This window comes from Ovis canadensis, chromosome 8 (genome assembly GCF_042477335.2).
Source record: "Ovis canadensis isolate MfBH-ARS-UI-01 breed Bighorn chromosome 8, ARS-UI_OviCan_v2, whole genome shotgun sequence".
In the NCBI taxonomy this organism is placed as follows: domain Eukaryota; kingdom Metazoa; phylum Chordata; class Mammalia; order Artiodactyla; family Bovidae; genus Ovis; species Ovis canadensis.
The window spans coordinates 16530296-16557565 of NC_091252.1; the positions used below are offsets into that span (position 1 = coordinate 16530296).

General features: G+C 34.3%; 1 protein-coding gene across 4 annotated transcripts in view; it reads right to left on the reverse strand.

Moving 5' to 3' along the window:
* PHIP (pleckstrin homology domain interacting protein) overlaps window positions 1-27270 on the reverse strand; it is a 122500-nt gene that overhangs the window by 12621 nt on the left and 82609 nt on the right. For all 4 annotated transcript variants that reach the window (XM_069598045.1, XM_069598044.1, XM_069598043.1 and 1 more), the window contains exons 22-33: window positions 24971-25047; window positions 22038-22269; window positions 18376-18495; window positions 17029-17136; window positions 16362-16486; window positions 16151-16233; window positions 11274-11385; window positions 11036-11097; window positions 8615-8770; window positions 6112-6232; window positions 3394-3519; window positions 7-76 (exon numbers count right to left, since the gene is read on the reverse strand). In XM_069598045.1, the coding sequence (XP_069454146.1) occupies window positions 7-76; window positions 3394-3519; window positions 6112-6232; window positions 8615-8770; window positions 11036-11097; window positions 11274-11385; window positions 16151-16233; window positions 16362-16486; window positions 17029-17136; window positions 18376-18495; window positions 22038-22269; window positions 24971-25047 (1392 nt within the window). The remainder of the gene's footprint in view (window positions 1-6; window positions 77-3393; window positions 3520-6111; window positions 6233-8614; window positions 8771-11035; window positions 11098-11273; window positions 11386-16150; window positions 16234-16361; window positions 16487-17028; window positions 17137-18375; window positions 18496-22037; window positions 22270-24970; window positions 25048-27270) is intronic.

Consider the following 27270-nt stretch of genomic DNA (forward strand, 5'->3'; position numbering starts at 1 on the left):
AAATACCTCAGAGTCAGACAAAACTTTCTTCTTCATTGAATTGTAGAGTGGAATTATGTTATAACAAGTCTGATCCCTAAATAACAAAGAAATGTTAGTATACAAGGTTGGACTCACGAGATTTTTGTCCTTTAAACTTGTTACTAAAACCAGATTTTAAGATAAAACTTTTGAGCTGAAGACCTTCTTCATCAGTTAACTCCAAAACCCTATGCACACACATCTGCCCCTGCCCCTCCCCGCCTCTCCACATGAAGCCTCCACCCTGGCCCATTTCATCACACCAAGCCCAATTCCCATCTAAGGATTTGCTCAGGTCACTGCTGCGCCTAGAATACTTTCGCTCCTTCTTCAGTCTATAAGAGATAGCTAGTTTACCTCCTATCTTCTGTTCCTTCTTCCTTTTATTCTTAAGTGTAGGGATTCCCTAAAATTTTGTCCTTAGCTATCGTCTATACCTTTTGCCCAGATCATCTTATATACTGCAGTTTTTCTGTGTTCAGTTCAGTTCAGTCGCTCACTCGTGTCCAACTCTTTGCAATCCCATGAATCGTAGCACGCCAGGCCTCCCTTTCCATCCCCAACTCCCGGAGTTCACTCAGCTTCACGTCCATCGGGTCTGTGATGCCATCCAGCCATCCTCATCCCCTTCTCCTCCTGCCCCCAATCCCTCCCAGCATCAGAGTCTTTTCCAGTGAGTCAACTCTTCGCATGAGGTGGCCAAAGTACTGGAGTTTCAGCTTTAGCATCATTCCTTCCAAAGAACTCCAAATTCCTATAACTTGGTTTGACTCTTCAGGTGATTCCTACCACCATCTAAAATTCCCAGGTCTACATCCAATTGTCATTTCCACTCTCCCTTTTCAACTTTTTTTCATTCACACAGTAATGAATGGTTTTTCCTATCTCCTCCTTTGCTACCTCCTTATATACCCAATCACCGGTCAAGTTCTGTGATTCCACCTTCAAAATCTCTTGACATCTGCCTGCTTCTCACTTTCATAAATTAAGTTTCCATCACTTCTTACCTGGTCAGCTATCAAAGTCAATCTGCAGTCAAACTAGTATTTTTTAAGGCAATTTACATCACGTTATTTTCATGTTAAAATAATTTCAATAGTCCTTCTCTGTCTCTTCCCCCTTAGACACTGCATTTAAATTAGTATTTTTAAGGCACAGCATGCCTCATGCTATTCTCATGCACAAATACTTTCAATAGCCTCTTGCTTCCTATGCTCCTCTATTTTAAGTACAGTTTGTTAGATCAGCATTTGAGGTCCTCTGTGATAAGGTCCAAACTCAAGTTTAGCACTTCTACCACTATTACTTCTGCTCATGTAGTCTCTACCTCACCTGATTTCAATTTACTCAATTCCCTTAACAAATCTTTATTTCTCTCCCTCTTGCCATTCCCCATCCCTGGAAGTTCTTTGTTTGCTCCCATCTAACTTTTCAATCACTATCTACCTTGTCCATACATCTTAACATATTTCTCCCTGTGCCTGAAATCCCAGTCTCATAGCCAAAAGTGACCCTATCCTTCATCTAAACATTCACACAAACTCTTTTTACTTTTTCCCTGTATTACAGTTAGTCACAGATTTATCTACCCTATAAAGCTGTATTCCCAGTCTCATAGCCAAAAGTGACCCTATCCTTCATCTAAACATTCACACAAACTCTTTTTACTTTTTCCCTGTATTACAGTTAGTCACAGATTTATCTACCCTATAAAGCTGTATTAAGAGGATAATTATGCATTTCTTTCTATCTCTAAGTATCTATTATAACACTTTGTGTGTATCTATTACTTGAAATTTGGCCAAATAACTCAATTAAAAAGTAGTTACCAAAATTTCAAGACATACAAAACATCTTGAAAAGTACTACCAGCTGAAAGTGGTTTTCAACAAATTATATACCATTAAAAAACTGTATGTATCTAAAAGCACTTTTAGATATATACAACATAATGCACTATTATTTTAATCTATTTTCATAAGGCATTTCAAAATAACTATTTGAAAGAAATACGATTTCAAAGCCTATTCCAAACATAAAAATAATGGCTTCATCTAAATTAATTTGCTAAAATATCAATTTATCATGTGATTCTACTGATCCCAATTTCTTTGGAAAAGTAGATGTTTATAACATACATAATAAAACACAAAATTAAAAATCTTAGTTAAGATACTATAAATTTTATAACCAAGTTATATGAACAGTTTTCTGAGGATAACTAAATTTTTATTATCTAGATTATCAATTTTACTGAAAATCAGCAAAATCCTAGCAACAGCAGCCCTGGAACTACTTACTACTTGAAAGGCAAAGCATTTCTTTAGAGAATAAGGTAGAGGAAGGGCATTAAGCTTACCGTACTCATTTCTTTGGTGGTTTTTCATATTGGAATTACCTACATTCCTTATCAAAACAAACAAAAACAAACCCACCTAACACCAAGAAAAGGGACCCTATGATTATGCTGAGTAATGAGAATGAAGCTGAATATGTTTAAATAAAAAGCCTCAATAATCCCTTTATATAAAAATGGAAGTTGATAGCAGGAGAGTATTAAAACTTAAATTATAAAATATCCTATTCTATTAATGAGAAAAAATTATCAAATATAAATAACCTTAATACGAATTCAGAAGTGTATTTTATACAAAACATATGATCCACTCCTCTGGCTTCCATTTAGAAGACTCAACTCAATCTATGAATACATAAAATCCGTACGACAAGGAAATAAAAACCCTACTGTCTTAAGAAGTATAGCTATCACTCTTGGTGTGGGATTAATTAATGAGGAAATAAACTTCACTTTGAAACAAAAAGCCTTGAATGTTAAGTTCAGTTTCCTGCTGACCTATTTGAATAACTTTTTATCAACCTAACAGAGATAACACAATATTAAGGTGAAAGTTTCTCAAATAAAATGGCAGACACTCATTTACTGTGAAAATCAAACAAGTTAACCTCTAAAAGATTTAATTTTTTTAATTGTAAATTACAGATAATGACCTCTCCCAGCTGTTAAGATTTTTATGTGACTTAGAAGAGCTTATTTAGCTAAAACATTGCATGTTCAATAAAAGCTTGCTATTATTATCCAACATTGGATTTAGAGAAACATCCATGTTTTCTTACGTAAATCAGAACACAACTGTAATACAATCTCTATGATTTCGTAACTATTATCAGCCAATAAACTTACATATGTCTCCTATTTTGAGAGGACCTGTGGTTTTCTCACAGCACATATTTGTGTAGCATGACAAGGCATATAATAAAAAATGATTGTATTCTATGTTTTGACATTTTACATCTTAAAATACCACCATTAATTATTACAGTAATATAATTAAGTGTGGAAAAATAACTCACTTTATAAAATGTAGAAGAAGATCAGTCACAAATTTAGCAGATTTCACAATAGGGCTTCCAGGCTCATTAAATGTTCGTGTATTATGCTCTATATATCGAACTTCCCACATTAGGGAAGAAATTCGCCTTTAAACAAACAAAATGCAGAAGTCTTATTAGCCTCTTTAGAATAAACTTAGAAATACATAAACACATTTTAAAACCAAGACATTCTGACTTTTTAATTGCAGTCTTAAATCAATTATAAAAGTCACACCTTAAAAAACTGTTGAAAAAAAAAACAAAACTGAACCTCAGTTGTATCACAGGGTAAAAAAAAGTAGCAATATTATGTATTGGCATAGAAAATATCTGGATTAGACACATTAGACTATCAACAGGGCCTTCATTTAGGGAGACAGAGTATAAGGAGAGCATGAGGAGGAGAAGAGAAACAGTGGAGTTTTACTTTTTCCTTTATATATTCTTTTCATGTATGGTGTCAATTTTAATAATAAACATATCTAACTTTTTCATAAAAAGGGAAACAACCAATTTCAATGTAATTCTATTGCTAGTAATCAAGTAACATTTAAAAGTGAAAAGCTAACTAATAGCCTGCTTAAGGGACACAAAAATATAAAAACTTGGTTTTTATATTTACTAAGTATACTAAGGAATCTATCTAAGTGAAAAAAAAAATTTTTTTTACACAAAATTAATGATACAGTTGATCCTTGAACAATGCAGCACTGACCCTCCTCAAAGTCTAAAATCTGAGTACAACGTTAGAATTGGCTTTCCCTATCCAAGGTTCTGCATCCATGCATTATATAGTACTACAGGTATTATTGAGAAGGGTGTGGCAACCCACTCCAGTATTCTTGCCTAGAGAATTTCATGGACAGAAGACCCTGGCAGGCTACAGTCTATGTGGTCGCAAAGAGTCAAGACACAACTGAGTGACTAAGCACAGCACAGTACAGGTATTATTGGAAAAATATCCATGTGTAAGTGGACCTATGCAATTCAAATCCATGCTGTTTGCAAGTCAACTGTACTAAAATTTTGGAGTTTTATTTTATTTCAGTTTTAACTAAATAAAAATCCAAAGGTTACTTTTACAATATCAACCAGCTTAAAATGACATGGAAGAAAATACTCAAAAAACCTTACTGATGTGTAAACAGAAAACAATTATATGGACTTTTTAAAACGACATATCTATAACATATAATTGTGCATAGAGAAGCATACAGAAAAGCTTCTGTAAGTTTCCAACAGCATCTCCATGGCTCATTCTAATCAAAGAATCACAGGCCATCTTCAAGGCGCCCTATAGAAACTGTGTGTAAAGCAAGGCCTGAGGATTTAGTATCAGCAGAACAAGCTGAGAGTGGCTTAAGACTGAACTAGAGATGCCAAAGAGGCACTGTAACTGCAGGAAGTCTGAAGCCAGTGAGCAGAGAAGAAGCGGAAGAGCCTGAAACAGCGAACCAGCTCATGATGGCTTCATTATTATGAAATAAGAACATAACTCAGGTCTATAACTACATTATCTGGTTAAAAATCAGGTCATTTCTAATTTAAGTAAGGACTCTGTTTCAAAAGTTCTTTTCCTCAATTGACTACTGCTTCTGCTGCTGCTAAGTCACTTCAGTCGTGTCCGACTCTGTGTGACCCCATAGATGGCACCCCACTAGGCTTCCCCGTCCCTGGGATTCTCCAGACAAGAACAACTGATTACTAAGCTAGGCTAAAGCCAAAAAGCCTAATTAACTTGCAATGTAAAGAGTACACCTTAGCAGTTCTTATGCTGAACAGAATTTCTATGAGAAAGTACATTTTTAACAATGGATGGAGATGGAAGAAATTTACCTTTCTAAATGTAGTCCAACTGTTAGAGTGTAGAAAACAATTTACATGAAAAATACGAATATAAAATATGATGGAAAATTTCCTTAAGTTAAATAGTAACTTAAGTAAATAGCAGTATAAATAATTGCAGTAATAGAAAACAGGTCACAAAAATTAAGTTTTAATGCAGTATTAGTTAAATTGAAATGCTATTGGCCTGCTAAGCAAAAGTCACTAAGAAAGATGAAAAGCTAAAAGAATGATTTCATTTATATCAAAAAAATGAACTTTATTTTTGTTAAGACATGTTAGCCAATAAACCTACAGAGTTCTAATCTGCCCAAGATTAGAACTCAATGTTTATCAAAACTGCTAACCAGCAGATGCAAACTAAATGAAATTACATCTTTTAAAAACTCTAGTTATATTTCAAACTAAGCTACAACTATAATAAAGTGGTGCAAATTTTCCTAATTTCACTTTTAAGCAGTATTCATAAGCTAAATTAATAAGAGAACAATTTTTAATATTATTCCATGAAAAATCCATGAACAAATATCTCAATGTGCTATCTAGGAGAAAAAAAAATATGTTGGATTACTTCATAAAATACAGTATGAAGAGAGTGACCGTCAATTCATATTTATTTCTAAGCGTGGTCCACAAACCAGCAGCACCAGCATCACTGGGAACTTGTTAGAAAGGCAGTATCTCAGGTCTACTCTAAACCTACTACCAGATTCTGCATTTTTAACAAGATCCCACTGTTAAATGGAATGTGCATTAAAATTTGAGAAACACTGCTGTGGAGGATCAGTAAATGGCTGAAAGAATCATTTAGCTTTCCTTTGGCAGTAGCTACAGCAACCAAATGATTCTAACCTGTAAAACCTGTTTTCCAGTCTTTGTTTAATCGTACTTAAATCCGTTGGATATGCCACTACAGTGCAATACATAGGATATGCTTGCAGATCCACAGGGGCCACAAATGCTGAAGCAATATCTAAAATAAATGAACAAGGAAGTTTATAAATTCATCTTTTATTGCTTAAAGTACTTCACAATTCTGCTTGAATTAAGCCTTAAGTTCCAATCCACATAAAGTCTACCACTATCTTTTGACAGAAAAAACACACAGTTTAGCTAACACAGTCTCACTTTTTATTATGTCTGCATTTGCACTGCAAAATTCTAGGAATGTTATTCAAAGATTCTTTAGAAAAGATGATAGACAATATATAAATCTGACCTATTAAAGAACATCCACATGTATTTCTATAATTAAAACTAGGTCATTCCTTTTTTTTTTGGTCATTCCTGAATCTATGTGTTTGGCAGTAATTGTTTTGACGTAATTACTAAAATTATTAAGATAGTATCTGAGACAGTATTTCATCAAGAGTTGCCATCTTATAAAAGACATCAGATGAAAATATCATCCAATATGTGTCTCCAATGTCTTCAGCTCTTAGTCACAGTAACTTCTGCCTTAGATTCTTTGAAGCAGATCCCCTACTCAAATGCGTACCTACTCAGTATGTATTTTGTCTACCCGAAGTTCAGATAATTATGTTCTATGGTCACTATGTTCTATGTTCTTTCTTCAAACAAAGCAAAGCAGTTCATATACCCTTCTCTCTCCCTTTACGATATTCTACTGTGTATATGTAGATATCAGGTTAAGAGGAAAAATGGTATAGCTACCCATATAACTCAGCTTTCAACCCTCCTCCTCTAATTTACCTCATGTCAGCCTGAGTATTGTCAAGAGTTTTAAAATTAGTTTGTGGAGGATTTACATTTTTCCCTGGTACCCCTGGCATTTCTGGAGTTCTCACTCTGAAATTCAGTTTGCTGTTGTTCGACTACTAATTTGTGTGCGACTCTTTGTGTCCGAAGGACTGCAGCACACCAGGCTTCCCTGTCCCTCACTATTGATACCATAAATACATCTCATCCTCTGTCACCCCCTTCTCCTCTTGCCCTGAATCTTTCCCAGCATCAGGGCCTTTTCCAATGAGTCGGCTGATCCCCAAAGCCAAAGTATTGGAGCTTCAGCATCAGTCCTTCCAATGAACATTCAGGGTTGATTTCTTTTAGGATTGACTGGCTTGATCTCCTTGCAGTACAAGGGGCTCTCAAGAGTATTCTCCAGTACCATATTTGAAAGAGTCAATTCTTTGGAATCCAGCCTTCTTTAAGGTGCAATTCTCACATCCATAACATGACTACTGGAAAAACCATAACTTTGACTACAGGGACCTTTGTCAGCAAAGTGATGCCTTTGCTTTTTAATATGCTGTCTAGGTTTGTCATAGCTTTTCTTCCAAAGAGCAAGAATCTTTTAATTTCATTGCTGCAGTCACCATCTGTAGTGATTTTGGAGCCTAAGAAAATAAAGTCTGTCACTATTTTCACTTTTTCATCTCTTCACCGTGAAATGATGGGACTGTAGGCCATTATCAAGTTTCTTAAATGTTGAGTTTTAAGCCAGCTTTTTCACTCTCCTCCTTCACCCTCATCAAGAGGCTCTTTAGCTCCTCTTTCTTTGCTTCTGCCACTACAGTGGAATAATCTGTATATCTGAGGTTGTTGATATTTCTTCCAGGAATCTTGATTCCAGCTTGCGATTCATCCAGCCCAGCATTTTTCATAATGTACTCTGCATAGAAGTTAAATAAGCAGGGTGACAATATACAGCCTTGACATACTCTCTTCTCAATTTGGAACCAGTCTGTTGTTCCATGTCTGGTTCTAACTGTTGCTTTTTGACCTGCATACAGATTTCACAGGAGGCAGGTAAGGTGGTCTAGTATTCTCATCGCTTAATAAATTTTCCACAGTTTGCTGTGATCCACACAGTCAAAGGCTTTTGCATAGTCAATGAAGCAAAAGCAGATGTTATTGTGATACTCCCTTGCTTTCTCTATGATCCAATCGATGTTGGCAATTTGATCTCTGGTTCCTTTGCCTTTTCTAAATTTAGCTTACACATCTGGAAGTTCTTGGTTCACATACTGGTTGATGTCTAGCTTGAAAGATTTTGAGCATATACCTTGCTAGCATGTGAAATAAGTGCACCTGTGCAGTAGTCTGAACATTCTTTGGCAGGGACTGAAATTCAACTAAAGCATTTATAACTGTTTTAGATATTTGAGTCTTGTGTAAAACTGCATTAAAAAATCACTTAAAAATATTTGAAAACACTGACTTATGATATTATAAAAAATAATTTTGCTTGAATAAAAATGTTTTCTTTCCTTTGCTTACTGGCAACATTTTCTAGCTATCTTCATGCATATATATGTAAATATATATATATATATACACACACACATATAGAGAGAATATATATATATTTTTTTCATATGCTGCTATTATTTACCTAGTGTCATCAACTGGTTTATTCCTGTAACAATTCTTTCACATTCTTCATCCCTGGGATTGGAACCCCATTCACCATCAAGAGGCTTATAGATCAATGATCTGGTTTCAACATCAGTTAAAGGAACACTGGTACCCAGCTCTTCAGGAAATACAGCTGAAATAGAAAGAAAGGAGATTTAATGAAAATATGTGGTAATATAAGTAATATTTAAGTTACCTTTAGAAATCAGAGTTGATATTTTTATAAAATTAAACTATACCTTTGTAAAGATTTGGTAAGTATTATTCTTTATTTTCATTAAACGAAAGTTATGTTTCAAGAGTCAATAAAATTTACTCTTTACAACATTAATTTCATAATTAATTTTCTAGATGAGCATGTAATTACTTCTCCAAAATTATACCTCACTACTTGCTTTACTATCAGTTACAGGTGAAGGAGAAAGTATTCCTATAAAATCATGAAAATTAAAACAATTTCTGAATCATTTCATAATATATAATCTCTAATTTACTTTGATAAAACATGCCATGTGAATTTAAACAAAAGTGGTATTTTTTTTTCAGAAATGTTTTAATCAAAGCCTCACTCTTTTTCTAAAAGTGTAGGGACAGTCAGAATTATGAATAATGACAGATGATGCTTAGGCTTTTTGCTCTTAAATGATGAAGCTATGCTTTCTGCATGTCTGAATCTTTAACAGAATAATTAGGGGGTGGTGGTGACATAAAAACTACAAATCTGACAAGGCAATTTTTCTTTGAACAAGACTTCATGAGAGAAACATTTGGAAATATGCTACTATCTGTTCACAAAACTCCTCCTTCTCTCGAAATGTAATTAAACTCTTGAGTGTCTATGAATGTATACCTGAATAGAACAAAAACAACAAAAATCACCCCCTCCACACAACAATATATTGAAGTAGGAAACAACAGCGTATTACTGTTACTCATTCATTTCAAGAAGTACCCCAGGGATTATATCTATTAGCTTCATTTCTCTCACATTCACAATAGTCTGATGTGACTTCAAATTCAAACCTTCACAAAGGAGAGAAATAAAACTGGAAGGTAAGTCATGTAACACATTTACAAGCCGATTAAGATATTGTATAATATTCAGTTCAGTCGCTCAGTCGTGTCTGACTCTTTGCGACCCCATAAATCGCAGCACGCCTGGCCTCCCTGTCCATCACCAACTCCCGGAGTTCACTCAGACTCACATCCATCGAGTCAGTGATGCCAGCCAGGTATCTCATCCTCTGTTGTCCCCTTCTCCTCCTGCCCCCAATCCCTCCCAGCATGAAAAAGACATTACTGGTATTGGTCTCTCAGAGTGACAATTTCTAGAAAGAACTAGTCTTAATCAAAATCAACATGACCATTTTCTCATTTCTACGATTTACCAGTTTAGGTTTACTTTTTTCACATTATCTTTTTTCTGAATTTTTTGAATTTAATAATTAGTGAGGAGTTCCATTTGTAAATGATCACTTCTACTATGTTACAAATCAGGTTGTTGCTTTTTTTTTTTTTTAATTCTTATCCGACAGTAAAAGTAACATACTATTAAAAAAAAAAAAACAGTTATGTAAAACGTAATTTGTGGAAGTCCTCATTTCCCCATCCTTTAAACCTTTTTAGACATACACAGTTGTGTGTGTTTTATGTTCTTAAACTGAAACAAATATGGGCAATGAAACAGAAAATGCAATATCCAGGCTTCAGACACACTGGTCTTTTCTCAGTTCCAGGAAGATGTCATACTTATTGCCAAAGGCTAACTCCCAAATTCTAAGGCGATGTGTCAGGCCATATGCAAAATGACAGTTATCATTATTAATTATAATTACCTACTCACTGAGACCTTACATGTGTCAGGCTCTATAACAAGCACTTTATACATATGATATCATTTAATTCTCATAGCAGCCCTGTAAGGAAAGTATTAGTTTACAGTTTCAAAGACTGAATCCTAAGCATCTCGAGTTTTGAGGCTTAAAGGAACCTGTCAAGATGACAGAGAGGAAAGATGGCAGAGCTAGGATATGAATCTATACTTCATTCAAAAAAGCCTGACCTCTCAGTATTATGTTGTATTCTATGCATTTTGCTGGAGTTGTAAAAATATCTTTGCTCCCAAGTGCTCATCTTCTACAGTGAATAACAACAAGCAAATCAGTATATTTTGCTGTAATTATCTTCAACCTTCCCTCTTAAACCACAAATTCCAAGTGGACAAGGATTATGTTTAGTCACTATTATGCCTCCCCTACCTCCAGCATCAATAAAAATGCATGTGGAATGAATATTTTCTACTTGTTCTTCATCAAGAACTCTTGTACCTACAAGTTATCAAATCAGATTTTTATTTAAGAAATGAATTCTGTAACAGACACAAAAACTCTACACTTACCATTGTTAGGTATAAGCTCCATATCCCAAGGACTCATCTTTTCTGTATCTCCATTGTCCCAGCTTAAAGAAAGGAAAACCTTTATATTAAAAGATCTAAATACTGCACTGCAATTTCAATAAAATCACACTGAAAAATAAAGTACTTCAGTGTTTAAAACGAGTATCTTTAGCATTTTAACAGCTGGGGAAAACATTCAAAGCAAGTCAGGCTGAACCAAAACACAATACTTCCTTACCAAACATTGTAACACTGGAACAAGCTATCAGGGTACTCAGGCTGAAGTGGTTCCTGGCTCTCAATTGTTCCAAACCACCAGGCATCATCTATGACTGATCTGAAACGGTCACCTGGACAAGAATAAAAGCCATCTCATTACTCTTAAATGAAACGCTGCTGCTGCTCCTCTTTCCCAAAATACCCCTGTAAGATACTAAAAAGCCTGTATTATTATTAAAAGACCTATGAAAAATGACCCACATACTCCAAAATAAACTAGTAAATAAATAAAATCAGCAATACTGAGGAAAAGTTATATAATAAACCCACCTAAAGTGTGACTTATCACCTTTCAGACCATTTTTTAACCTTTTATTATGGTAAAGAGAAATTCACTCTTATTTTAAACATTTTTACCAATCTACCACTTTACACCCACTTTTCCTTCCTACAGAAAAAAAAAAACCAAAACAAAAACTAACCTTTGTAAAACAGATAGCACTCTATAACCTTTTCCTTAGCCAACTGGATTCAGCTACTGTCATATTACCGAAAACTGCTTTCCTTAAAGACTCTAATAAGCTATCTCCTCACCGTCCCTCCATGTCATATGAAAACTGTTAACTACTCCCTGGCTTTTTCCCACGCTTTCCCCTTTCTTAGCTCTCACAGTACTTAAGTGATTTTTCTCCTGGTTAAGTCTGAAAGATTTGAGTTCAAATAACTTATCCATGTCACTTTAAACAAAGTAATCTTACCTGAATCAGTTTCATTTTCAAACCCATTTTAAAAAGTGTTTATATTCGCTTTTTTTTTTTTTTTTACCAAAAAGGATTTAAAGTGTCCTGCTGGCTGCAGGACACTTCAGATACCAAAATCTGTGGATACTCAACTTCCATATATGAAATCATGTGTATGTGCACATAACTTACGTATACCTCCCTGCATACTTTAAATCATCTCTAGATTATTTATAATATAATGTAAGTGCTATCAAAATAGCTGTAAATACTATGTAAACAGTTGGCCAGCATAAGGCAAATTCAAATTCACTTTTTGGAACTTTCTGGAAGTTTTTTTCTCCAGAATATTTTTGCTACAAGGTTGGCTGAGTCTGTGGCTATGGAGGGCCAAGTGTAGAGCATAAAATGCTTTGAAAAAAATAAATGACAAAATATGAAAGTTGGAACCAGTTAATAGAACATAACTGCATGTTGCTGAGTTATATGTATGTGTGTATATACATATTCTGGGTGAACATGCACTGAGATCAAATTTAGGTTCAAATTCAAGCATTCAAACAGCAAATATTAACAGGGAAACATGAGCTATTACTAGAGAGTCTCTAACTGCTCCTGAGATGCATATCAGTGACACTATACTTAGTGAGACGACATTACATAATTTAAGAAACAGCATTACTGACATCACCAACACCTGAAAAGTAAACATAGTAATGAGTTTCATAAAGCTATTTTTTGTGATCCTACTTAGACTGATAACATTATGCTACAGAAGAAGAACTGGATAACATGTGCCGAACCACAATGAATGATACTGTACGATAATGACAATAAAATTAGGCAAGGAATAGAGTCTACCAGAGTAAGCCTTAAGTGTATCTGAGGACTGGCCGAAGTAATTATTACTGATGTAATTTTAAATGGCAGTTGGTAAAAACATCTTCAGAAATAGAAGATTAGCTAGTACCAACTTGAGAAGAAACATTAACAGTAATTTACACATTTAAAATTATAAGGTCCAAATGAGAACATTCTGATGTACATCCATTTGAAATATCTCTTCAATATGGCCAATGTTTGCCATTATTTCCTTACTTATGTTGTCAGTACATTTCTGGAATATTCCTGGATCCTAACCAGTAATATCTGTTCTGCCAACTTATCGGCAGATGCATGTCCTTAAAAATCAGAGATGAGAAAACTTCCCTGGTGGATCAGTGGTAAAGAATCCGCCTGCCAATGCAGGAGACAGGGGTTTGATTCCCAATCCAGGAAGATCCCATATGGCGCAAAGCAACTAAGCCTGTCTGAGCGCCACAGCCATTGAGCATGTGCTCCAGAGCCCAGGAGCTGCAGCCTCTGAGCCCATATGACACAGAGGCTGTGCTCTGCGGTCAGAGAAGCCACTGCAACGAGAAGCCTGTGTATTGCAACCAGCGAGTAAGCCCGCTCTCCACAACAAAGATGCACCACAGCCAAAAATAAATAAAACTTTTAAAAGTAAGAGATGAAATTAATCTTAGCAACCACATGTAAATAATTTTAAAAATCACATGTACCAAAGGTTTATATCCAAAACCAAGAACTTTTAACTCTTTCTTCTTGAATTTACTTACAGTTTTCTAAGTGAGTATATGGTTATTCCTTTACTCATCAAGTTCAGACATTAAGTACTGGCCTCTCTCCATATAACTGTATATACAGGGTATGTGCATTTGTTTAATCCATTTTCAGTTGTCCTCTGTCATGACTATACTGTATAAATATTGTTCACTAATGAGTCAAATAGCACACAGTTCCTTTATTGCAAAAATCTGTATAATCACTTCATTTTCTCTGAATTTTATGAATGATTTCCCCATATTCTCTAACAGCTCAAACTATAAAACAGTCTTCAATAGATAATTTCCCACAGTAATGACAATAAAGTCCAAGTTAAACACGTTAGACAATTAATTGGTTTTACTTTTTCTCCTGAAGATTTCATTCTAAGAGGACAGTGTCTTCTGGACTGTTTTACAGACTTGCCAGGTAGTATTCTGAGACTTCTGCCGACTACTACTTGGGAATTTCTTTTGGCGCTTTCCTGTCCTGAATTTCCTGTCTCTTACTGAGATTCCTAGTCTTTATTATTTCCTTATTTGATAGAAAACCCGAACATGGCAATGGACTGATTCAAAATTGGAAAAGGAGTAGGTCAAGGATGTATACTGTCACCCTGCTTATTTAATTTATAAGCAGAGTACATCATGTGGAATGCTAGGCTAGATGAAACACAAGCTGTAATCAAGACTGCCAGGAGAAACATCAATAACCTCAGATATGCAGATGACAGCACTCTTAAGACAGAAAGCAAAGAGGAACTAAAGAGCCTCTTGATGAAGGTGAAAGAGGAAAGTGAAAAAGCTGGCTTAAAACTCAACATTCAAAAACTAAGGTCATGTCAACAGGTCCTATCACTTCGTGGCAAATAGATACAGAAACAACGGAAACAGTGAGACTTTATTTTCTTGGGTTCCAAACAAAATCTCTGCAGATGGTGACTGCAGCCATGAAATTTAAAAGATGCCTGCTCCTTAGAAGAAAAGCTATGACAAACCTAGAGTGTATTAAAAAGCAGAGACATTACTTTACCAACAAAGGTTTGTCTAGTCAAACATACGGTTCTTTGAGTAGTCATGTATGGATGTGAGAGTTCGACCATAAAGAGGGCTGAGTGCCAAAAAATTTATGCTTTTGAACTGTGGTGTTGGAGAAGACTCTTGAGAGTCCCTTGGACAGCAAGGAGATCCAACCAGTCCATCCTAAAGGAGATCAGTCCTGGGTGTTCACTGGAAGGACTGATGCTAAAGCTGAAACTCCAATACTTTGGCCACTTGATGCAAAGAGTTGACTCATTGGAAAAGACCCTGATGCTGGGAAAGACTGAGGGCAGGAGGAGAAGAGGATGACAAGAGGATGAGATGGTTGGATGGCATCACCGACTCAACGGACATGAGTTTAAGCAAGCTCCAGGAGATGGTGGAGGACAGGGAAACCTGGCATGCTGCAGTCCATGCAGTCGCAAAGAGTCAGACACAACTGAGTGACTGAATAACAAAATTTGATGGAATACATCTTTCAAAGCTTTCAGAGAAATCGTACATGGGATGTAAATTTTTTTCTACAGCTTCCATGTCCCTATTTTTAATGACTACATTTCCATAATTTTTCTTTTTATAGCACACAGGTATACCCACTCCAATATTCCTGGGCTTCCCTTGTGGCTCAGCTGCTAAAGAATCCGACTGCAATGCAGGAAACCTGAGTCGATCGCTGGGTTGGGAAGATCTTCTGGAGAAGGGCAAGGCTACCCACTCCAGTACTCTGGACTGGAGAATTCCAAGGACTGTACAGTCCATAGGGTCGTACAGAGTCAGACACAACTGAGTGACTTTCACTATAGCACACATGTAAATCTCTGTATTTACCAAGACCAAACAATAAACAAATCACCACACTAATCCCTTCCAATGGTACTAGAGGAGGAATGAAATCCTGTATCAACTGAGGTGCTTTCTCAAAGCAAATTATAGCGTATAGGCACGATACTCTACTCCAGAGTGGTCCTTTTAGAAATTCTTAAATACTCTAGTAAATAGCATAACCATCTGTACATAAATTAAAGTACCTTAAATGCCTGGAGACTTTTAAGGTTTTCTAAAGTTTTTTTGAGTCTTGGTTACAATATTAGTTTTAACAGAGATACCCAATAAAAGAAAAACGTCAGTTTAGTTTTAGTCCTGGTCCAATTAAACATTTTCAGTGGAAGACTTCTTTTGTTTCAAGTTTGAATTCTGTCATTACTTCTTTTGGATAAAAATTTATTTCAGTACATGTACTAACAAAAGGAATAGCTATAAACAATCTTATACATAGTTACGAAATATGAGAAAAAGTGTTCAGATTTCAGCATCATCTAGTTTAAAAGTATTATCATTCTTTAAAACAGACAAGCAAACAAAAAAATACCTGATAAATTCCTGATAAAATATCTTACTTTCCTATTGACATTGCCACAAATGGCAGTATTTATCTGATTATCTAAATTATGAAAAATATAAATCACTTATTAGATAAAACAATCATTACAACTTCCAAATAAATAACGCACCTATATTCCACCGCCTATATTTTGCATCATCAAATTGTTGTCTCAAGACCAGGAAATCTATAACATCAGGCATATCATGGTACCTATTAAAACAGAAACAAATTGATCAGGTCACATAACTACAGATATCTAAAATACATTCAAATATACCCGAATCTTGAAAAACAATCTACAATACTAAGAAACTACTGCCTCTTTCAACAGTCCTTACTTCATTGTAAATGATCCACCGGTCAGTTTACCAGTATCAGGATCTAGAAAAGCAAGTTTAAGGCAGCAAAGGGTAGGCAATCCCACTTCATACTTTATGCCAACTATTTTCATCAGTTCTTGTTCCTGAAGAAGATACAGAAAAGAAGAAACCATATTCACAAAATAATCTGTTAAACACTAGGTGACTATTTTGTATGTATGTATAAAAACCCACGGATCTGTGTACCTAAGATTGGTGCACTCTGATGGTATGCAAACTATGTATCAATTAAAAAAAAGAAAGAAAACCTTATTGAAATAAGAATTTTCTAATACAGCTCCAAAGACTGAGAAATAATTTTGAACTATTGCTGATAAATCTAGAAATACTTCCAAATTTACAAAGATGAAGAGTGCTTTAATATGTTAATGTTGTCCAGTTCTCATATCAAGGCAACTTATAAACTCTCAGAATATATATAACTAATAGTTTACAAGACAACTTATAAACTATTAGAATATATATAAATCAATCAAGTTTCTTTGAAAATCTATGCCTATGAATTATTTCAATTAAAAGGAAAAGCTATCTTCATGATACAGTTTCTTATAGTGAAAATAATAACATTAAATACAATTTTCTCTATAATCGCATCTTTTGGGGCTTGAAATCATAAACACCATACCCGCAGTTCCATTTTATGCCATGGTTGTTTTTTGGGATTTATACTATAAATCTTATTCTTCCGGGCCATTTCAACATATGCTTCATGTCCTTGTCGGAAATAATAAACCTAAAAAGTAAATAATGTCACAATTTTAAAACTTGCATGTGTTTCCTTTAACCCCAGATGCACAGTATCAGCTAAAACTGTAGAGAATTTAATGTCCTGTAAACGAAAAGAAATTCTATTATTTTGATTTTATCCTTCCTCCTTTTCCTTGAGCTGTCCTACTATCACTTAGCAATCCCAAAGTGTTACTAAATAACATTAAAAGGTTAAGGATAAGCAGTTACTTTTTGGCCTCACCACTTTATTTTATGTTGTATAATAAAGTATGTTGTAACTTGGGGTCATGTTTAGTTTATTGTTTACCTATTTTGTAGCAAGGAGTTTAAACAAAGGCAGGGAGCTTTAAAACGAAAAATCTATTTTCAAATATATTTTCAAATATATTTTATATTTACGAAGAGAGCAAAGCATATATTTATTCTCATTTATAGAGGTCAAATTTAAGTGACTCCTGACTACCACTAGAACTGGTATGTGAATACAGCACTCTGATACCAAGTGTTCTTCCCACAACTAAAACAGCTGAGCTTGTTGAAAAATGCTATCCAAGTTTATCCTAACTTTTCACTGTGAACTTACTGAATACCAGATAACCCTGCCTCTTAACATTTACACAAAAAACAAGGAGACATGATGTACTCCTGAGTGGAAAACTTTGGTCTAGTATCTTATATTTTCATTTCACATTCACAAAAACATAGTCCAAAATGATGACTAATCGTATTTTCTTAAAAAATTAAATGATAATTGGAAGATAACATTTTTTAAAGCTCTAAGAAACATATTATGAACATTATAGTTATTTAAACATTGATAAAATACTTTTATGAAATAAAAAAATAAAAATAAAACACATAAGTACCCTTCAATTAAAAATAAACAAATGCTAAATTTTGCTTTTCCTTTACCATATATTTTATTTTAGGGAAAAGAAAACTGGCCACAACATCCTCTTATTAAATTTAAAAATATATACTAGTTTTCTAAATGCCAATAAACCTCTATTCTCTTACAACATTTAATTTGCTATTGCAATTTTTATAATAGCTATAAAAAACATTATTAAAGCTTTCCTCTTAAATTTTCCTTTTTTCCATACAGAGCTATGAAACATAAACTGAGATATGAGATACTTCATAAAACTGCTACAATTCTCTAGAATCCTGTTTCAAGAGCTGTAAAAAGTATTTAAAGTTATTTGAATGAAACAAAGGATATTTTTTAGAAGTTAAAAAATACCTCATCACCCATCTGTGGCACAAATGGACATCTTCGGGGAAGAGTGTCTGTAATCCATGTTGAAGGCAGCCATTCTTCCAATGTCAAACCGTTTTCCGTTAGTTCTCCCACAGCCAATCTCTAAGAGTGTAAAACAATATCAAATAATATTATCATGAAAGCATTCATCTATCAGTCTGCCCAGGTAGTTAAAAACACAAAAAGGGAAAGGGATCTTTGTATAAAAATGTATGTTCTTTAGTAAAAAACCTTATTCTGAGAAGATGGTAGTAGTGGCAAAATAGTTACATTCAATCTCACCAACTCACTCCATAAAAAAGTACTACATCAACCAAAGCTCCACTGACAATATTCAAAACAAAAATAGGTGATGAGATATTCCCATAAACAACAAAACAGAAGCTCTGTGTAGATGCCTTTCCTCTAAACATTCTCTCAGTTTTATAAACATACCATGTAACAAACCAATACATATTCAAGGTTTTTCTTTAAAAAACCCTAGTCATAGCATGTTGCTAAGAAGAAAGATATTCTTACATGGGCTGAGCAGTGCCAGGATACAGAAGGTTAACTTTTATGGGCTGGACATTATACTTGCACATAGCCCAAGAATATTCCTTAGCCATTTCATATGTAAGCTTCTAAAAAAAAATTTTTTTTTCAAACAGAATACTCTCAAGCCAGGTCTCTTACTTCTTAACTTTCTGAATACGTCTTAAGAAAAGTTTAAAATTTCTGGTCACCTACAATGGACACTGTTACCTTAGACTTTGGAAAAATGAATTTTCTAAGAGCTGAAACCTAACATATATAAGCAGAGAAACACCATGCCGCTGATTAAAAATGTTTTGGTTCAGTGTCTGTAAACTAAGACTTCTAAATTTTATTCTCTTGTGTTTGCTTAAAAAAGGGGAGTTATAAGGTAGTTACCACCGTGAGGTAATAAAAGTTCATAAAAAGAAACACGGTCATAACGGGGTATCAGAGGGTACGACTTGCAGCCGGTTTCTTCAGCTGTTACTCAGTATTCGTTTTCCTACGAACTCTTCTTCCTATTAACCATCTTTGTATTTCTCTGTTAAAACACATTAGGAGCGTTCTGTGGAGAACGGAGGGATAAAGGACTCTGGCATTTACTATACATGAGATGAATCCATCCCAGGTACTGAGATCCACACACTGTATCAGTCTTATATATAATGAGGTGCTCAGTTAAAGTATTTGAAAAAGGCTTCCTTTGACCTAGGTAAAACAAAAAAAAAGGCAGGAAAAGGCTAAAAATTACTAACTCCAGCCTCAATATAAACTACTAGTTACACTACTCAAGTATTTCTTCCCAGAGTGGGACAGCTAACAGCTCTTACCTGAAGCCAGGTAAATTGGGTATTAAATAGAAGTAATCATATTTATAGCTGAAGGACTATGGCATAGCCAAGAATCATTATGATAATAAATCTTACTCAGATCTTGGGGATCCTTGAAGTTTTGGTTAGATTTCTGTCAGTACTAATAACCATTTATGGGATAAAACACATCGATAGTTCTCTAAATTTCCAGCCTCATGAACTGAGATTTCATTTCGGAGATAAAGATAATTAATCTATTTTCTTTCTATCCATGGCAATTCTTCTAGGCCCACCTAAAATCTGACCTCTTCTGGAAGGCTTATCTGAAACTCTACGTCTCCCTTTGGTTTCCTATTATCTATAAAATTACTTTGCCAATTAAATGTATTACATCATGTGATATTTCTCCTGTTTTGGGGAGAGGGAATTCAAACAACTTAGTCACACACTGTTTTTGGAATAAGTACTATGTCTTACACTTCTTTTCATTGACTGTATTGCAGGCACTAGATGAAAATTCATTGCTCTGATTTCCAGCTCCTAAACAACATAAGGGATATATGTCAGATACTATCTGGGATAACTGTACTGTATCTCAGGAGAATTCTATTTTAATAAGCATGTGCCTAACAAGGTTTTTTTTTTTTCTTCTATTGATTCAAACAATTAACCATATGGAAGATGTTTTACTTTTTCATAGATGCAATAAACATCAACTAATGATGTCTCAGTTATTTTTCAGCTTTACAACTCTATGCAGAAGGAAGGAAATGTTACTGTGTTTATCTGAGATAAGATGACTAAGGATTAAGAGCAATTCTATCTACTGTCAGATGCACTGATAGGCTGAAAACAAACCATGTAAACAAAATCCAAATTACAGGGAGTAACCTGTAATATCCTAACCTTAAACTATTTGAAACCTGTACCAAACAAATTAGTGGCAAACAGACCCTGGGGTAATACTTTAAGCAAAAGAGTGAAATTAAAATATGCCAAATAGTAACAATGGATCCAAATGTGGCCTGTAAGAAGAAGCCTGAGGTATTAGTTTATGGATAATTATCAAATAGAAGGGGACCAGGTAAAGTAAACTGCATTCTTAGGAAAAAAGAATTATGGGACGTTACACTGCAAACCTCCAAAGTTTCCAAAACTGTCTTGAGATGGAAAAAAAAAATGTTTACCTCATTTGCCAGATACATGGCTTAATCAGCGTTATCTGTCATGTAAAATAATGGGTCAGCCTACATTTACCATCACAGGCAAGGAAGAGGAGGAATACTGTGGCTAATGTGTGGCATTCTCTTTGGTAAATATTCTCCAGACAAAGGCAAAGGAGGTGACAAAGGAGGCTGCGGATTCCAAATTAAAGTAATCCATAATCCATAATTATACAGCTGAAACAAACAAAAGCTCAACTGATGCAGATAAAATAAACACTTAAGACAGATGCAGTCTTGAAATTTTTCAAAGCTCTCTAAAGATAAACATCCTATAGTCTCCCTAGTATTTAATTCTACAGATAACATCTTCCATTTAATTCTAAAAATGGCACTGGTTTTTAAAAAAACCTTCCGTTTGTTTCACCAAATGTGCTTCCAACTTACAGTCTTTTGGGGAATAGACAATATGTCCCTTGTATTTCATTTCCTTTAGAGCAAAAGTTAAACAGTTCCTGTTTTTAAAATATTCCGACTCCATAAGAACTAACAAATCTTATTCCCATAACCTTTATCCCTTTTCTTTGATCTGTCTCAAATTATCCGCAGACTAAAGATGTAGTTATCAAACCAATACTACCGCCCTAAGGACTAATGATGGCTCACAAGTTCTGTAAATTAATGAAGGCTTGTTACCACAGTAGTATTTTCAGCAGTGATAGTTTGTAAGGATGGTTGAAAGACAAAGGCAATTAAAGGCTAATAAAATATGTTTTGTAGCATTTTTTTTTTACATAAATGAACAAATTATACTGAGTCTCAAGAAAACTCTGCTCATAAGATCAAATGCTCAAGATATAACAATATGATAATGCTACAAGTAAATACTCTCACACACTAAACATTTTAAAAATTGAGGAAAACTAAACAGATCTCTATTTGCTTTATTTTACCACTGTGTAACTCCATGTTTTTTCTGTGACTACTTAGCTGGTAGACCTGAACAATGTTTATGTTTATCCACTGCACTTTTAAAATGCGTAGTCTGTTTTCACAGAAAACATATATGTATATAATACATATAATATCTATTTATGTAATTATATATAGAGAAATATATATATTATATATATATATAAGTATATAACTCAACCTTTTGTTTTCTTTCTTTGGGCTTCTTTTTCTTTGGTGATACTGGTCCGTCCTTTTCTTCATTCATTTTTTTCCTATCCTTTTTAATCTGTTTTTGCTTCTGTTTTTCAGATTCTTCTTCTTCATCTGAACTGCTTTCTGCTTTCTTGGTTTTATGCTTAGGAATTTTCTTTGGTGGTTGCAGATTAATTCCAGCATCTGCTGTCCAGTCAGAATAATCACTGGAGTAGTCACTAAAAGGAAAGGAGGATTTAAAAAATACATAGAACAAGACACATGTTAAGACTCTGCTGTATGCACAAGTAAAGAACGATCATAACAAAAAGTAATGGGCTTCCCTGGTGGCTCAGATGGTAAAGAATCTGCCTGCAATGCAGGAGGACCAGGGTTCAATCCCTGGGTTGGGAAGGTCCCCTGGAAGAGGAAATGGCAACCCACTCCAGTATTCTTGCCTGGAGAATTCTTGGACAGAGGAGCCTGGCGAACTACAGTCCATGGGGTCGCAAAGAGTCGGACACAACTGAGTGACTAACAGACTATGACAGAATAGTACATACTAAATGAACTAAAAATACTTCTAACTCTCAACTCATCTTCTAAACAGTTTCTTTCAAGTCTGCAGGCTTAACTTACTATCTCCAAAATTTTTTAGGATAAATGAGGCCTAATTAAAGTAGTTCTAATTAAACAATGAATTTAAATACCATTTATAATTTTAACAAAAATATAGATTTGAGTGTTACATGTGTTCAAAATATTGTGGGGTCACAAAGGTAAGGAGCAGAGAGATGGTCAATTTCCTCAATTCTAGTAACAGAAAGAGAGCTCTAGACAGCATAGGAGGCATCAATGCTGAGGAAGAAGCATAAGGACTCCCTTGGTGAGGGTAGGTGGGCACTCTTGACATGCGAACTCCCATGGTAGAGCACCGGTGGCGTCATCGTAGCTAGATACCGACCTGGAAGGGTCAGAAGTATTCTATCCAGTGGGCAGATCATGCCTGCAATCTTTACTAAGCATCTACATACACTCGAGGTATATATTATGCTTCAAAGCATAGTAAGATTCAGAAAAATGCAGGCCTTAGTATCTTATGTATCACTATCAATCATGTTTGCCGTTGGTTATATCTCACTGGAAACTCTTAACAGATCTAAGCTTTACTAAACTGATGCTGCAAAATAAAGAATCCAATTAAGTTGTCTTCTGTTTTTAGAACATGAGAATATTTAGTACTTGACTTTTTAGTTTTATAAACATAATGCCTTAATGGAATCTAAATTGTACTATGTTAAAATCAATTATCAGGTTGCCTAGACTTACTGATGTATATCCTCACTTCTCTAAAAATATCGCTGACAAGGCTGAAGTCTGATTTTTCTGGAGTTTTATTCTACTACCTTGTCCCGCTGGCCCAAGTATCTTTTTTTATGGGCAATTTACCTGTTATCTCCCTAAGAATAGTCATTGCAGGTAAAAGTCAAATAATTAAGGTGTTTTCCAGTATGATTTTCATGACTTCATCTTAAAACTTTAAATTTTAAAGTTACATAAAAAACATTTTCAGACACTATTCGGGATATTTGGGAATATATCTGCAGGGCAAACAGCTATCCAACTGGCCATACTGAACTTACAAGCACTTATTTATACTGACTTCAGCCATGATCACTGTACATGGCACTTGCCAAACTGCTCACTGTTGCTACGCTATGAACACTCAGCTCTTACAGAAAACCTGCTGCTGCCAGCACAGAACTACAAATCCCAGAGGCCTATGTTCTTTACAATAGTTTCTCCAACAGCTGAAGTGAACAGTTTTTTCAAAACAAGAACCTCTATGCTGTTACATGGTCTGAGATACAAGCATAACTTGTTTTATTGTGCTTTGTAGATACTGTGGTTCTTCTTCTTTTCTTCTTTACAAATTCAAGGTTTGTGGCAACCTGGCATCAAGCAAGTCCATTGGTGCCACTTTCCCTATAGCATTATTTTTAAATTAATGATGTTTTTAAATGTTGAATTTTTTTTTAGAGATAACACTACTGCACACCTCACTGCACAATGAAAATGCAATTTTTATAGGCACTAGGAAAACAAAAATTCATGTGACTTGCTTTACTACAATATACATTTTGGTGGTCTGGAGTAAAACCTGAGGTGTTCCAAAACAGAACTATACTCTATTTCCACTGCTAAACCAAAAGAAAGCAGGCTTTTCTTCTGCTGTCTTGTTTTAAATATAGGAAACTATCAGACATAACGATGAACACTTGCGTATCATTACTGGGAGCAACTACTGTGGAAACAGGATAAATACGTCCTGTGACAATGTTCGTGATAATAAGAGGTGAAGAATTTTTAGACATAGCCTCCTGCTTTCTTTGGAATTTTAAGAACTAATGCTGTCAAGGAATAAGTATCCAGGGCTAAACATAATTACCATTCCCAAAGGCTCTACTCCTTCTTGTTACTAAGACCTCACAATGTCAGACAAGGCCATTAAGCTCTGTAATAATATGAATCATCAGTTAATGGGGCTGAAGGAATCCTTGCTTACATGATCAAATGGGGTGGGAAAAACAGGAAAAAGGGAAAGCTTATTCTCATTGCCAGAAGAAAATACTACTAGCATTTAACAAATTCCATTATAAAAGATAGTTAATTCTACAAAATCTCATTACTTTCATAATTTAATGCTTAAGTATTTCTCAAAACCAGTAACGAAACTAGTTTGTGGTTCAGTATTACAAATAATAACAGCATTCAGAAGATAAGTATCAACTGAGGAAAAAAGTTAAAAGCATCATTTTGTAGATCTAGTTACAATTTTAAACCCAAAGGGACTCTGAACTATGTTTCTGGTAGAAAAGAATCTTTACCTTTCTAAAGAATTTATAGTGCTTGTGGGGGGAAAAAAATTCATTAAATTACCTAGAACTGCCATCACTGTGCCAAGCTCTCTCTTCTTCTTCAGACGTTCCACCACTGACAGCAACAACTTCACCTTCCTAAGAGATAGTGGGATATATATTTTATTGTGTAGTTTTACAGACTAACATTCTATATGACTATATTAATAGAAAATATCAGTGATATCTAGTAGTATGAATCATATTAGGATATATCATGAAAATCTGATTTAAATTAGTTGTAAAATACAAGTCTCAAAGATAAATACTTATTAATAATGGATTCAGAGCAATCTCTTGGATGGATTAACTTTTTAAAGCCTCAAAACACAACTTCTAGACTGGATAATATGAAACTTAAATTTAGGAACTTTTAGGTTTTATTTATTATAATTAATATTAAAATAGCTTTATCAAGTAAAAAAGAATATTCCAATTCAGGTATTATTTTATACACATAAGGAAGATTAAAAACTACCCAAACACTCTGTTTCTCTTTAGCAAATATTCACTGGTCAACACATGCTACCACCTGTGAAGCCATTTTCTTTATAAAAATTGTTTTGTGGTCACAAAATCTTGCTTCAATAAAAATAGTAATTTATATTAATTAAGATTTTACTATAGATCAGAAACTGTTCTAAGCACTCTGTATATATCATCCCATTTGATCTAGACAAAACAGTGACTGGTGAGAGGAAACAGATCTTTTTTCCCCAGATATAAGTGATTTCTGAAATATATTTCATTATTTTATTCTATTTACACTATCCTACCATTTTAAAAAATTATCTAATTATTTTAACATATTGAAATCTTTGGTTCTCTATTAACCAGCAAGTATAATACTGATTCTAGGGAAACAGGTTTTTATATAAAAGAAACAAACTTCAACAGGCTAAGAAATTTATCTAAGGCCAGTACAATTAATAAGCAACAAAGCCTACTTTGAACTCAGGTCATTTTACTTCAAAGCTTAAACCCACTCTAACAAGAACAATTCAGTGTTATTAACTGCTGGGCGTATTCAGATAATTTTTCATGAGGATAATGAAATGTATTCTTTTACTAATCAAATATTATATTTTGGGGAGAAAAATTTTCCCATTATCATGTCTTAAAAAATGAAGAATGTAACTGCATAACTTCCACAAAGCTCTGAAAATCAAGCAAATATGTGAAGATCAAAATCTAAAAGCAAATTTTATTTAGCAAATAATCTCTGCTCACTAACTGAAAAGAAACTAAACAAATTATCTAATTATTCCCACCTTTAGTATATTACTTCTTTAAAGAGGGAGAACAGAAACATATTTCTATATTCTAAATACAAAAAGGTACCATATGGAATTACAAAATATTTGAACCAAAAAATCTAAGACTGTTTCATTTTTAAATGATATATTGTGCCAAAGGTGACATTCTGTTCTCACTGTTCTCCTCTACAAACTTGAGGTAAAAACAAATTAGTCTCGAAGACAAATGAAAGAAATTGTAATTTTCTTATGTAACAGTTGTACCTGGAAATACAGTTTTAGTTGATTCGTATTTTAAAAATTTTATAGAAACTTTAAGAAAATACTATAAGTCTTTCAAAAATAAAGAAAACACTTTATAATGCAAACAACTAGCACACACATATTTTATGTTTTGTGGTATATCTAAGTTGTTAAATGTCAAGTTTGTATAAAGAATATGTTTTCTCTTTTTGCCAGATTAAAAATATCATTTTGTTCTGGCTATACTAGGACCTAAAGCCAGCGGAGACTTTTAAATTATGGTTAGAATACTCTCAGTTTGAGCTAATATAACCCTGTCCATAGAGAATATATGTGGAGAATCCCCACCCATGCCTGCCACTGCAAAACAAAACATGACTTCAAAAACGTATAGCTGTCAACAATTCCATCAGTCTTTGACTGAACTGTGAGTGAACGGTAATAAGGAGAGTGGGGCAGAAGAAGAAAGACAGTTGTATGTCTAAGTAAGCTTGATTTGTAAAGGCAAATGGACTGCCTTTGCTGAAAGAATATATAATTTTGTGGGGACAATGATATTTATGAAAATACTTATAAGGAGTATTTTAAAATCTACATTGAGAAAGCTATAAATTGGTACAGAGATTATAAAGTAACCAAAACTGTTGACTGTCTATTCATCAGTTGTATTATACAGACTAGAGCTTTATGCTATTAAAAAGCTTGGTTTTGGAGTAAAAAGAACCCAGGTTTAATTCCTTACTCTACCATTTAATAGTTAGGTAAATGTGTAACCCAAACATCTTTGAACTTTAGAGTCCTCATAATGGGAGTAATTAATTCA